Here is a 13773-nt window from a genome sequence, read left to right on the forward strand (position 1 = left end):
ATATATATTATATAAAATATTATAAATATATATATATATATATATATATATATATATATACTGTATATGTATAAATATATATGTGTATATAGGCATATATACAGTATATATATATATATACATTTAATTACATTTTAATTACATAGTAGATATTGTTTATTGTTTGTATTATCTCAATCAAATTTTACTTTCAATATCAATGCACCAGCAAACAACCCAAGGCTGATATTTGGCTTTAGCACAATAAAATATTTAAAAAAATCCTCCACTTTTCCAGCCTAGATAGGGTGATAAACTATTAATATTTTTAAAAGGGCCTAATAAAATTATAACTATAATTTAGGTTGCAAAAATATATAGATTGGAGGCAAGAACACAGCTGAACTGGAACTCAACTCACCCTCTTCCACTGGGGTATATTCTGCTCTGTATGTACCATCTTTGTTATCAGTAATGACAGGTTTCACCTTAGTTCCACTGGGTGACTGCAGGGTGCAGTCAATAAGGTCTTTCAGCTGATTGGCCTGTGGCCCGACAGCCTTAGCATTCACGGTGAAATCAGTTGGACAGCCTACAAACACCTCTACAAGTTGTGAAACAATCAGTACAAAATTAGATAACTTATCATTGATAAATTTCAGCAATTCTGCTATAAGCTCTTAGGACTCAAAAAATATATTTTAATGTAATTAATTATTAATGTTGTTAACAATGGTAGAATGCTTTTGTTATGCGCATGCCATGTGAGCAATGCATACTAATAATAATAAAAACAATAAAAATAACAATAATAATATATATTTATTTTAATATACATAAATAAACTTCAGAAACAATTAATTCCAAAAAAGCATATAGTAGAAATTATGGAAAGTCTTCAAGTAGCTAATAATGTTAGCAATTATAAAATATAAATAAAAAATATTATGAAAACAATAAAATAATATGGTTTGATTTGACATCCTCTATATACTTAAAAATTGAGATTAATAATTTACAAATCTGTTATACAGATCAATGTAATATTTATATATAGCCAACTACATCATGTTTCAAGATCATTAATATGCAACATGCAGGTATGAATATTCATGATTGAGGAAATATTACTGAACACCAACTGGTTAAAAGAGATCAGGTGACAGTATGTATGGATGGTAGCCTACAACATTACAACATTTCAACATGCACATACACATTCAACACATGAAACATTCTACTCTGCATAAACATGTTACAGACTTGACAACATAGAAGGTGGGATGATGTTAGGATGAGACGATTATGTAGTGAAATTGGGAATTAACAGACAGTTTTGTTATCATTTGGTGGAAAAACCTCAAATTAGTTAAGTGTGAATGTGTCATGGACTTTTTTCATGAGTGGAAATTAAGAGGGTTTCAAAACACACAAAGATATGGGTTTGTATATATCCCATTTAAAAAAAAAACATGAGTTAAGCTATGGAAAAAGAAACAAAAGTATGGTTAAATGAAAAAATAGATGCTGACAAATCAAAAATAATAATTTAGCAACAGATTGTAATTCTTATTGATGTGACGTTTTATGTCAACAAAATTAAGAGGGGGAAGAATCCAGAACTTTGAGGACCGAGATCCTGTGCAGACTAATTTTTTTATGCCGAATGGTTGAATAATTTTGGCCTAGAGATACTTTCAGTTACCTTGGACCAAGCTAGGTAGGTAGGCCATACTGATGACCCTATTGTCATAGACTAATTAGGCCTTTGAAACAAAACATGTTTGATAAATGACAATTATTGTAAAACAAAATAAGCATGATGAATTTCAAGAGTATTACTGCTGACAGCACTGCATAAGCTTTGCAGCCGAGTGATAGATAGGTGCCACCATAGCTTGCAAAAGATTTTTTATTATGGTCATATGTGCTACCTCTGTACAAAAGGAGGCGACTATTTTTACTCTTCAAAGTTATTGGAGCATGATTTTAGTGGTTTGGTGCAATGTGCTAAAAAATAATCGGATGTTGCTATGTGGTTGCTATGTGTGATCCTCCACCAAATCGTTAGGCATTAATTAGATAAGAGGAAAGAGAGAGTTGCGGAAGAGACGGTGTGTACTCAGGCATGACAATATCATATGGTTACTTTACCCGGTTCAATGCCGTAACCGAAAACCTCAACCCCACTGACATCTAGTGGTGCTCCAACTTCTGATCTGAGTGGAAAGTTTGGAATTGAGTGGTCACCATACTTGACATCCAGATCAATTGGACCTTCTTCTGTTGGGAAATATGTGACATCATATGTGCCATCACCATTGTCTTTGACATCAACATCAAGAGGTTTACCATCAGGTCCAACAGCACTGCATTCAACAGGAGGAACATGGCTAGCAGACAAAGCCTCTTCAATGACAGGAAAGTCATCCACCGGGCCAAGCTTTTTTGAACGAGTTGGCTTCCCTTCTTGATAAGAGACTGGTTCCTCATTAACTGGTTTATCAAGGTCATCCCATTGATGTCCAAACTTTTTTGGCTTCAATTGAGTAGATTCAATGACATCCTCTGCCACTGGAGCATTATCAGTTGTGTCGGAACCTTTGGAATGTGGCCTGTGAAAGTCACTGAATGGATCATCTAAGATGCCATTTTCTGGTCCATGAGATCCTGGAGCAGATCTTACTGGCAGAACTCTGTCAGCCATCACCGGATCTTCATTAACGGCAGATGGTTCTTTTGGCCATTGGACTGAAAAGTCACCCGGGCCTTTTTCAGTTGCACCAACCATGGGCTCATTGACTTCCAAATCGTCTCCATTTAATGGGCCATAAGATGCATCATCAGGCGACAAACGCTGTGCTTTCATTGGTGGTTCACCAGCATCACGGGCATCCACTTTGAAAGTGCATGGGCAAGTGGCAAAAGACTTGGCCGGTTCAAGGCCGGGGCCATATGCTTTAACCTTTGACGGATCATACACCTTTGCATTAAACGGCGATCCTGGAATGTGTTCGTCAGCGAATAGTACGTTGATCTTATATGGTCCGATAGAATTTGGTGTGTACGTCACCTTGCAAGTACCATCACCGTGATCTTTACAGTCAATCACAGCTTCCGTTGGTCCTTCCACTGTCAAGTTTAAGCCTCCAATACCTGCCTTTCTAGTATCAATACTGAAGTCTGTAGGCTCGTTTACAGGACCACCTTTCAATCCTCTACCTCTGGCAATTACCTTTCTAGGGTCTGTTTTAGGCTGGACAATGAAAGCCTGCCTTGTTAATGGGACATCTGCATAGGTAAGCCCTACAACATGCTGGCCTTCCTCCTCTGGTGTGAATTTGACTGCGTGGCCTTTAGGTGTTTGGGTAATAGTTATTGGCAACTTCTTGCCTGATGGATTTTTTATGTCACCCTCTAGATCCCCTGGACCAGCTGGGGCAGTGTTGACGAAGAATGTGTGTTCTTTTCCTACCTGAATCGCTATTTTTTTTGTAAAAATAAATCACACAGAAATTAACATGCAGAAATAAACAACACATATGACAAATTATTAAAGATCTAAATCTTTCTTAGATTAGTGATCATGGAAGATGAAAGTTATTAATTATCATCAAAATTGAGGACTGAATGGCAAAACTATCAATCATGCTTTACTGGATTATAGGTTGGATGTATTAACACAGCAAATATCACACACACATCCACTTTATCATAGTATCCATAGCAACCACCTTCAGCCATATTGTATGCAGAATAAAAGAGGTCAAAGTCCATGTTAAATTTCATAAAAAAATATTTCACACAAGATAAAATATTACAGATAACAAATGCAGAAACATTGGGGAAAAAACAATAAAAACTGGAGAAAAAATGGTTTCACAAACATTTGAAGATTTGTCGATACAATAGACAATGTAAGAGAATACGAATATGTTGGATTCGAAAAAATAATTTTGTGTAAAATAATTCTTGTTTATTTTAAAATGACCAACATTACCATAAGTAACATAAAAAATGGTCCAAACTATTACATAAAAACATGACCATATATGGGCACATAGTGACTATATATGGGCACATCATGATCATATACGGGCACATCATGACTATATATAGGCACTTCATGACCACATATAGGCACATCATGACCACATATGGGCACATCATGACAATATATAGGCACATCAAGACTATATATAGGCAAATGATGACCATATATAGGTACATCATGACTATATATAGGCACATCATGACTATATATGGGCATACAACAGTTTTTATTGAAGGAAATTTGATAGTGTGGGTAGAGCTTTGTGTGATACTGTTTTGTAATGGAATTGACAGTTAAAAGCAAAAATTAATGCAATACCGATTTTCGATTAATTTAAACCTTAAAAATTTCTTTTCATATTTTCAAAAAACCATGAATGAAAAGTATTATTTTATTCATATTAAATAATTCATTAATGAATAAACTAATGAATAATTAATATTTACTAAAATTTGTGAATATATAATTCCAGTCATTGAATTAAAATAAATACATTAAAAAAATGATTTTATTCACATATTCAAATGAGGCAATTTGCATACTTACGTTCTTGAAGTCCATCAATAGTAATTTTACTGACATCAACGGTTGGCACAACCTGAACAGTTATTGGACTCTGGGGCACATCCTTGCCCTTAAACTTGACCTCGACAACATAGTTGCCTGGTTTCTGTGGGGTGTAACGAGCAGTGTAGGTGCCATCTTTGTTATCGGTGACATCACATTTTATTGGGGTTTCAGAGTTGCTGTTCACTCCTGGAGCAGAGGTGCATTTTACTTGGATCGGTCCTGAAGTCAAAACATTTAATTTGTTTATAAATAAAATAAATTAAATTAAATATGAAATAAATAACATTCAAATATATGTAACTGTGGAGATCTTTCAAATATGGTGCCTGATTTGTTTTGTGTGTCAGTTGGAAGACAGTAACACATGTTACAATAGCCAGTGCCTTTTAGATGAGATGTTTAAGTATTCGATTCTGTTTGCAATATGGCACATGTGCACATTACAGAACACAGTACAAAAAGCAGGGAACTGCCTCCTAGTGTGCTGCCCAATTCCCCAAAATGACCCCACTGAAAAAAAAAGTCCTTGTACATATTGGGTTATTCTTGGTACACTTTATATCAAAATACCTTGTTGTATGCTCCAATTTTGTTGGATGAACTTTTAAGCACTGTCCAGATTGTTCAATGATGTGACATGCCCAAATATGGTCGATATGACTATATATGGGCATACAACAGTTTTTTATTTTAAAGAAAATTTAATAGTCTAAACAGGGCTTCATGTTACGAGTTGACAATTAACATAATTTACTTTTTTTTTTCACAAGCATACACTATGATAGCATTTATGTTGAATTACTGTACCTTTGCCAGCTTCAGTGCAATCCACAGTGAATTCTGTAGGCTCCTTAGATTTAACGTTTCCACTTTCCAAACCAGGGCCGTACAATTTAACAGCACCAGGACCAGCTCCAATTGTCACCTGTGTGTGAACATGTAAAAGTGTTAATTGATAAAAATAAAATCATCATGCACAGATCAATATTACTAGATTTATGTCTTTAATCATAGATTTAAAAATAAAGCATTAATGTGATAGACAGACAGAATGGGGATAAATGTTTTTTAAAAGTTGTGTGTACTTAAAACAATATTGCAGTAGTTTTTCCAGCCTTACTCTGAATGGACTCTTTGGAACGGACACCTTCCCCCAAGTCACAGCGACAGAGTGTTTCAATGGGGCGGTGGGTGTGTAGCTAACGGTCCATGTGCCGTTTTTGTTATCACGAATATCTGGTTGGATTTTGTTACCAAGCTGATCAAATATGAAAATCTCAAGTTCTGCTTTTCCGCATCCGGGGGCACGAGCATCAACAGTGAACTCCGTCTTCTCGTTAATCAAAAGACCATCTGGCTTGAGTCCAGGTCCGGAAGCAACGACCTGAGCAGAGAGCAATGATCTTTATTACAAACTAATATATTGTATGTTTAATAGAATTATAGTCTGGTATTAAAATGTTTAAGCTTGCTGCATCTCTACAATCATTTACAAATTTTTTTCACCTTGCCAGCATCAAACCCAAGGGGGTCTGGGGTAATTTTAGCCATGTATGGACTATGCTCAATGTCTTCCTCATCAAATGTAATATGGATGGCGTATTCTCCAGGCACAGTAGGATAGTAGGTTACCTCGCAGGAACCATCCCCATTATCAGCACATTTGATCTCGGCTTCAGATGGCCCTTCGATGGCAAAACCTGCAAGTAGAAAAGATATCTTTTTAAATAAAAGGATGGCTTGCAGTAACAGTTTTTTTATTTAAACAATTGTGTGTGATTTACAAATATATATATGCATGAAAATAAAATGTTACACCTATCACAGATATTTAAACTTGATTAAACTTGTTATTGTGGACATCTCTGTTTTATTTAACAAAAGTTAATGACACATCTTTTTTAACCGATGGTTTGCAGGTAAATCCTTTTTTAATGTGACAAATATGTGTGTCTTCTCATACATTTTTATTCATTTTCCCCCAATTTAATATTCCTCTTTTAACTTGTCATTATTCGTACTTCATTTTATTATATTTCCATATTATTAATAGTTTAGTACCTGATAAGTTTATTCAAAAGTGTTGTGTGTATTTGATTGTATATATTTTTTTTTTATTAAATTGAAAACATATCTGTTATTTACCTATATATGGGTGGGATATGATATCACACACATATATTGGCCAATCACAGAACATTTGATAGCATGAACAGAGTATTAAATCTTATCCACATTTTATGACAAAAACATGTTACTTGCTTAATATGGTCATGATTATATCACATCCTAACCATATATAGGCACATCATGATCATATATAGGTATAAACATTTTTGTTTTGTCAAAATGTAAAGAAACTTGGACGAATTTCCTGTATGGCAGTAATAAATTCAGACTAGGATGATGTCATATTTGTGGAATTCTGTGGGAAATTCAAAACATGTAAAGTTGACACCCATGGGAAATCGAGAATTATACCTGTAATTTAAGCATACTTCCTTGACTTGGACTGACCTGACAACATGCCTGTTGCGTAGACAATGAAGTCTGAATTTAGGGTTGCAAACTACAATGACTAAATTTCTATTTTATTATCAATGACATCAGCTTTAACATGTCCCTTGTGTACACTCAAGAATGCTATATGGTACACTGAAAAAGTGCAAACAGTAAAAAGACATACAGCACTTTTAAGACTACTAATGCAAAAATTATTGTACACACAAGACTACTTCTGCTGACTGGAAAAGAGTCACCGGAAGAAGATATATTGCCCAATTTGCACACTGCTTCAGCAGCAAATGTTCAGCAGCCTAGTACAGTAGTTTCTCCCTTTGAAACATATTTTATTACATAGCTGAAAAGGAGGCTCACATTATTTTAAAAATAAAAGTGAAATGGGACAAAACACATTTTATAAAAAAAAAAAAAACCTATTTTGTCTCCTCCCAAACGTTATGCCCTCAACCCTTGAATAACCATACTGTTATCAAATAGTATAAAACTCTACAAGAGGTCCGACTGCCCTCATTTTGTATACAGGTAATGGAACGTTAAAAAGTACTCCCACGAAGGGGCGTGTCCCTCATAAAACGTAAAAGGTGTTCGTATCGAACGCGCGCTGCATTTCGAATTCCAGCGTACAATCTATAGACGTTCTTTTAAAGGCCATGGCAGTTTTATACTCTTTGCTGTTATTAAAATTGTTGAGGTTATTGATGTATGTTTTAATAAACTGAACTAAACATGCAAATTGAAATAGTTTTATATAAACAAAAACTTACCCAAGGCGCCAACAGCACCATTGGTTTCAACGGTGAATGTGCAGGGCTTTCCTGCCACACCCTTCTCCAAGCCAGGCCCAAAGGCACGGACATTCGTGATCGGTCCCTGTGCCTCTGGACTAATGTTGACAGTAAAGGGGCTTTTGGGGATATGTTCCTTGCCGTAGATGATGTGAACGATGTAACGTCCAGGCTTGAAAGGGCTGTAGGAACACGTGAATGTTCCGTCGCCGTTGTCGACTACTTTCACTGGCTCGTCGATTCCACCTGAGCGAAGCAGTGGCAATTATAGTGTTAAAAACATTTGCAAACATTTGTGAGTTGTGAGGGGTATAATTTGAGACAAAACTATACATTTTACAATGAATATATTTTCTTCAAATACAAAATCAGGTTAATGTACTTATTTCCTTTCTACCATGTTATTAGTACGGCATTTTTCTTTATATATTTGTGTATGTGCAAAGTATATGTTATCATTAGGTGTAATGGAAAAAGGGACAGGGAGGGGTTTATAAGAAGATACCATAAGAGAGCTTAACACGTTATCTACCACCTGAGCGACCTTTCACCTAGAGAAGGTAATCATGGAAGAGCGCATTATAAGCTCTGGTAAGGGCTAAGGTTCCAACACTGAGTTAGTGCTACATAAGAGCAAATCATAACAACTTAAAAGACAAATACAGGTTAATATTCAAATTACCATGGACTTCATCCATCTTTTTACCACACTAAAATTACCCTCACTACAGCGCACAAGATTAATGAAGTTAGTGCCACAAATTAAAACAATGACGAACATTCTGTTAGTAAAACACAACAAAAGATGTCAAAGACACAAAAACATTAATGTCTACGATTCAAGTTAGTAAGACATCAGTAACAACTAATAGAATTTGGAAGAGAAAGTTCAGACTACAATTTAAAAGTACACATTGAGATCAACAAGTTGATATTAACATTTAAAAAGGAAAGTTCAATACTGAGGTTAAGGTTCAGGGATCACATGACACAAAAGGAATTTCAGGTTAGTAACAAGGCTGTTCATATCTTTGCAGGAAGAGAATGGAAAAGTATTAATCTAGTTTTATATTTGAAGAAAGACAACAAACATGAACATTTTTAAAATGAGAACAAATACAAGTAAAAGGTAAACCAAAGGAATTTCAGGTTAGTAACAAGGTGTTTTTTTAGGAAACAAATGGAAAAAGTATTAATCAGGTTTTATATTTGAAGAATGACATTAAACATGAACATTTTTTATAGATGAGAACAAATACAAGTAAAAGGTAAAAACAACATTGAGATATAAGCATATGAATATTGAATGTTAATTAATTTCCAAGATCCATATCCTTGAAAATCTGAAAACCCATTGGAGACCCCTTTACATTTGATGGCATCAACATTACCATCTGTGTTTCAGTAAACAAATTACAAACATTGTTTATTTTTTTGTTGTTATTCAAATGAATATTCAGTTTACAGAGCACACAATCATTTTGAGAATTCAAAATCAACATGATCTTTTTTATACCAAATTCTAATATAAATTATTTGTTTATATCAAATGCAGTACTGATCAAAAGATATTAATATTGAGTTTATCAGCTTTTCAAATAGCTCCCTCTATGTTAAGATATGGTTATTGTCAGCTGTTTATTGGCTGATTATGGATAATCATGTCTGGCATTCAATTCCACAATTTGAAACGCTCCTCTGAGGTTTGGTTTCTACCAAATATGGTCATACCAAAATGGTGTATTCAGGAATATTTACTTCCTGTCTCGACTAAAAGGAATCATTGATTGGGTGGGGTGACATTGACTAATGTTTAGAAAGCAACGAGATGACAAATGACAAAAGATGAATAAGTATACTGAGAATAAGGACATAAAAACATCATCATCATCATCACTGTCATCACAATCATGGCAAACCTATCACTAAAACAACCACACTATAACAGACATAATTTCTATGGTAACCTCACTATAACAACCAATAAATATAACCATCACCCTAGAAACCATCAACATTGTTTAAATTTTAATATTAATCTAAGTAACCAATATAACTACCCAAATATATTGAAATTAGTTCAGAAAAAAGGGAGGTGAAGAATCCAAAATGTAAAGAAACCAATAATGATTTTTTGACAAAGTTGAAAAGCATATTTAGTCAAAATGATGTACATAACGTGATTTATAAAAGTAAAATTGTATAATATTCCACCCTTTAATATTAATTTTTTATGATTATAACAATATAATTTTTGTTGAAATGCCCTTAAAGATCAAGTTTCTTTTCATATCCCTCAAAATCTCTCATCAACTTCTAACCTATCACCTTCTACCTTTCACCTTCTACCTATCTTCACTTTTCACCACGTCTCTCATCTATCTGTTTTCATCTTTTAATTCATGTTATGATTGTTTTTTAGCCCTTATGAAGCACTTTTTCCAGGCCTTAGATCTCACCAGGTCCAATAATCTGCACTTTCAAATTAGCTTCTCCAGCCTTCTTGGTGTCCACGTAGAACACACACTTCTCCTTAGCACGCAGGCCCTTATTTTGTATGCCTCTTCCGTAAGCAAAGGCATTCTTAGGGTTGAATTCTGGGAAAACAAAAACAAAAATTTATATTAAATAAAAGGGTAATGCTACCTTAAGATGTACGGAACTTTAAAAAATATACGAGACACAATATATATGAAGCATTATAATATCAATTTATATAATTCATAAATTGGGAGGAAAAAATAACAACCACAATAATTGAAATAAAAAATACCACCCTTTTTATGACAGCAAAACATTTAGTAAATCTGATCATTGAGAGCTTACTACTCTAAAGCCCTGTTCAGACCATTGGATTTTATTTCATACAAAACATGTTGCATACTTAAATATAGTCATGACGACATCATATCATGATCTTATATAAGCCTATAGACACATTATGATTACATAGCATACAACAGTTGGTCAAATAAAATTTAACAGGCTGGACAGGGCATAAAATCAATTATTTTAATTATTATTTAAGAAAACAATGACATATCCTACTACTCTAAGGTTGGACAGTAAACTCCCAACCTCCAAAACCACAATGTTACATAGTAATTATTGTCAAAGTTCAAGGGAGATCCTTGTTTTTATATTTTTACCTGGGACCACTTTAACTTCAAAGACACTTCCTGGAATGTTGGCACCAGAAAATGTGATCTCGATGGTGTAAGTTCCCATCATGGTTGGTGTGTACTGGCAGTAGAACACGCCCTTTCCCTTGTCCTCCAGCATCACGCTGGATGTAGTAGGGTCTCCATTTGGATCTTTCACTGTAACGGATAATTCTCCGAGGCCAGCACCTAAAAAATATATAATAGATTTATTAAAAATGGAGAGGGACTTGTTAACATTGTAGAGTAAACAGGAAATTTCATACCATGACGAGGTTACCTTTGGATTTGGATTAATTTGGTGTAAACAACAAGAAGACTATTTCCAGTGGGGTCCTTCTGGTGGTGATTGGGCAGTACACCGGGAGACAATCCCCTACTCTTTTTCAAATAGTGTACTGCGTTCTGTAACGTGCACATGGGCCATAAATGCACAAGGGACCAATGGCATAAACGTCTCATCTGAAAGACGGTGCGCTATTGTAACTTGTATTTCAGCCCTCCAGCTGAAACACAAGGAAAGGCAGCAATGCGAATAGAACCGGGGACCTATAGATCTCCACGGTTCAGCGCACACACAGTGGCTACCACCACATTAGCCGACTAAGCTAAGCTGCTCTCTAAGCTAATGTACCTAAGTTCAGGTTGTCAAAGAGGTTTTAACGATAATATGAGATGGAAGGGAGAGGGGTATGTGAAGGTTATGTACCATGTGTAACGCAAGTATTTATTAAAGTATATCGTCCATAGACTGATTGTATAGGTATTTATTAAAAATGTTTAATTTAAATATTATTTACATTTCACTCTCTTCCAACAGTGAATGACTGCTACTCTTCATATAAATAAGATATTCTTAAATAATTATTTTTGAAGCCAAGGTTGACAAACAAGCATCATAATCACCAAGCTGTTATTTCTTTGCTCTATGATTCAGGTAAGATTTTTGATATTACAATGCTACATTTCCAGGCATTACCAATCATTTCAATTTTCAATAGAATTTTGAAAAAGTCTATTTGTATAGTAAGTATCATATCTGTCATGGTTGAATGATCTTAGAAAATTTCTAGAGGTTTGCTATTCAGGTGGAAGAAATCAGTTTCCTACAAGATTCCAGATTGAAGTAATTGGTTATATGCCTCGGGATCTAATTCATCCGAAAATGATTACAACAGTACTTGTCGCATTATTAAAATACCACAAACATCAAAGTTATCACATCACACTCAATGATCAAAAAGCAATTTTATTAACCTATTGACAAGTTTCAAATTTTAATAAATATTGTAAATATACTAATTTATACCACCAGCACAAGGAAAAGGATACAGGATAATTGCTGGAAGTAATCTGTGATGGACTATGTCCCATCCTGGGGAAGAATCACCTCTCAACTGCTTCACACTAAAGAAACTGAGGATGAACTCTAGTCCTCTAATAGCCTTAACGGCTCCTCAATGATTTTCTTTGAAAAAGCATTTTTACAGGTGCCTATTCCTGAGGTGCCTATTCCTAAAATTTGCTCCAACCATGATGTGGACTGAGGTGGGTGTAGATCCCTTGTCAGGGGATTTAGACCTCCCTGTTGGGGATCTGGGGATCCCTCATCAGGGAATCTCTACCACAGCCACTGTTGCCAAACAGTATGTCTAATATTTTTAAGCTTACCAGCTGTAAAAACTTCGAAGTAGGTGGACTGGTCTAGCATCACACCTGTGGGCTGCAGGCCAGGGCCTTCTGCGGAACATTTGCTTGGGTCTGTCAATAATTTACCTACTACCACCGTGAAAGGAGATTTTGGAATGGCAGTGTTGTTGAAAGCCACTTTTACCTGTCATAAGAAAATATGCAAATTACCAACTAATATTCATATAAAAAGCATTATTAGAGCTAACAATAATTGAATATTTCATTTGTAGCAACATTTGTTGTTTCCAAGAGAGTGTCATTTCAATGCTCCTTTTCTAAATTGGGTAATGCAATTTTCAGACACAGAACAATTATTTACTTGTGTTTTTCAACTTACCGTGTAGGTTCCTACACTTCTTGGAGTGTATTCTACGGTATAGCTCTTGTTTTTGTCTTTATTGTATTTAATTTCATGCGGTTCAATTTCTCCATTTGGATTGATGATCGTGACGGTGACTGTACCGCTACCGGCTGCATAGGTCTCCACAGTGAAGTGGGTGGGTCTGGTGATGGCATTTCCCTCCTTCTCAATACCTGGGCCATAGGCACGTACCTTAAGGTAAAAGAGAAAACAAAATCCATAAACTTGGTAACTATAGCACTAAAGATATTAGGACTCAATACAAGGGACGTGGCTACTCTATATTGGGGGGGGGGAGGGAAGGTGGGCACTATAAATGAGGGGTGTGGCTAATAACCTTCTGTTCATGTCTAAGGCAGGGATGGTTTAGACTTATAATCTAAGGGATGGAAACAATTTTTTAAAGGAATTGTTATGATTTATTCAAGGGATAGTCATGACTTACTAAAGGCTTATTAAAAAGATGGTTTTGGCTTATTAACTAAATAGCTTATACTTATTTATAAAGATGGCTACAAGGTTATGACTTATTCAAAGGATGGTTATGACTTACTAAAGGCTTGTTACCAATTATTAAAAAGATGGTTTTGGCTTAATAACTAAAGAGTTTAGACTTATTTATAAGGATGGTTATGAATTAATAAAGGG

General features: G+C 35.0%; 1 protein-coding gene across 6 annotated transcripts in view; it reads right to left on the reverse strand.

Annotated features, from left to right (window-relative positions):
- Nucleotides 1-13773, reverse strand: part of LOC117107841 (filamin-A-like) — a 73312-nt gene that overhangs the window by 31124 nt on the left and 28415 nt on the right. For 5 of the 6 annotated variants that reach the window (XM_033249634.1, XM_033249635.1, XM_033249631.1 and 2 more), the window contains 11 exons: nt 13102-13317; nt 12744-12906; nt 11061-11261; nt 10371-10508; nt 7891-8157; nt 6110-6303; nt 5724-5987; nt 5411-5528; nt 4580-4822; nt 2134-3462; nt 401-583 (listed from right to left, as the gene is read on the reverse strand). In XM_033249634.1, the coding sequence (XP_033105525.1) occupies nt 401-583; nt 2134-3462; nt 4580-4822; nt 5411-5528; nt 5724-5987; nt 6110-6303; nt 7891-8157; nt 10371-10508; nt 11061-11261; nt 12744-12906; nt 13102-13317 (3316 nt within the window). The remainder of the gene's footprint in view (nt 1-400; nt 584-2133; nt 3463-4579; nt 4823-5410; nt 5529-5723; nt 5988-6109; nt 6304-7890; nt 8158-10370; nt 10509-11060; nt 11262-12743; nt 12907-13101; nt 13318-13773) is intronic. The other variant, XM_033249636.1, reaches the window with a different exon arrangement.

This window comes from Anneissia japonica, unplaced genomic scaffold (assembly GCF_011630105.1).
Source record: "Anneissia japonica isolate Jap-2015-1 unplaced genomic scaffold, ASM1163010v1 scaffold288060_len1141017_cov207, whole genome shotgun sequence".
In the NCBI taxonomy this organism is placed as follows: domain Eukaryota; kingdom Metazoa; phylum Echinodermata; class Crinoidea; order Comatulida; family Comatulidae; genus Anneissia; species Anneissia japonica.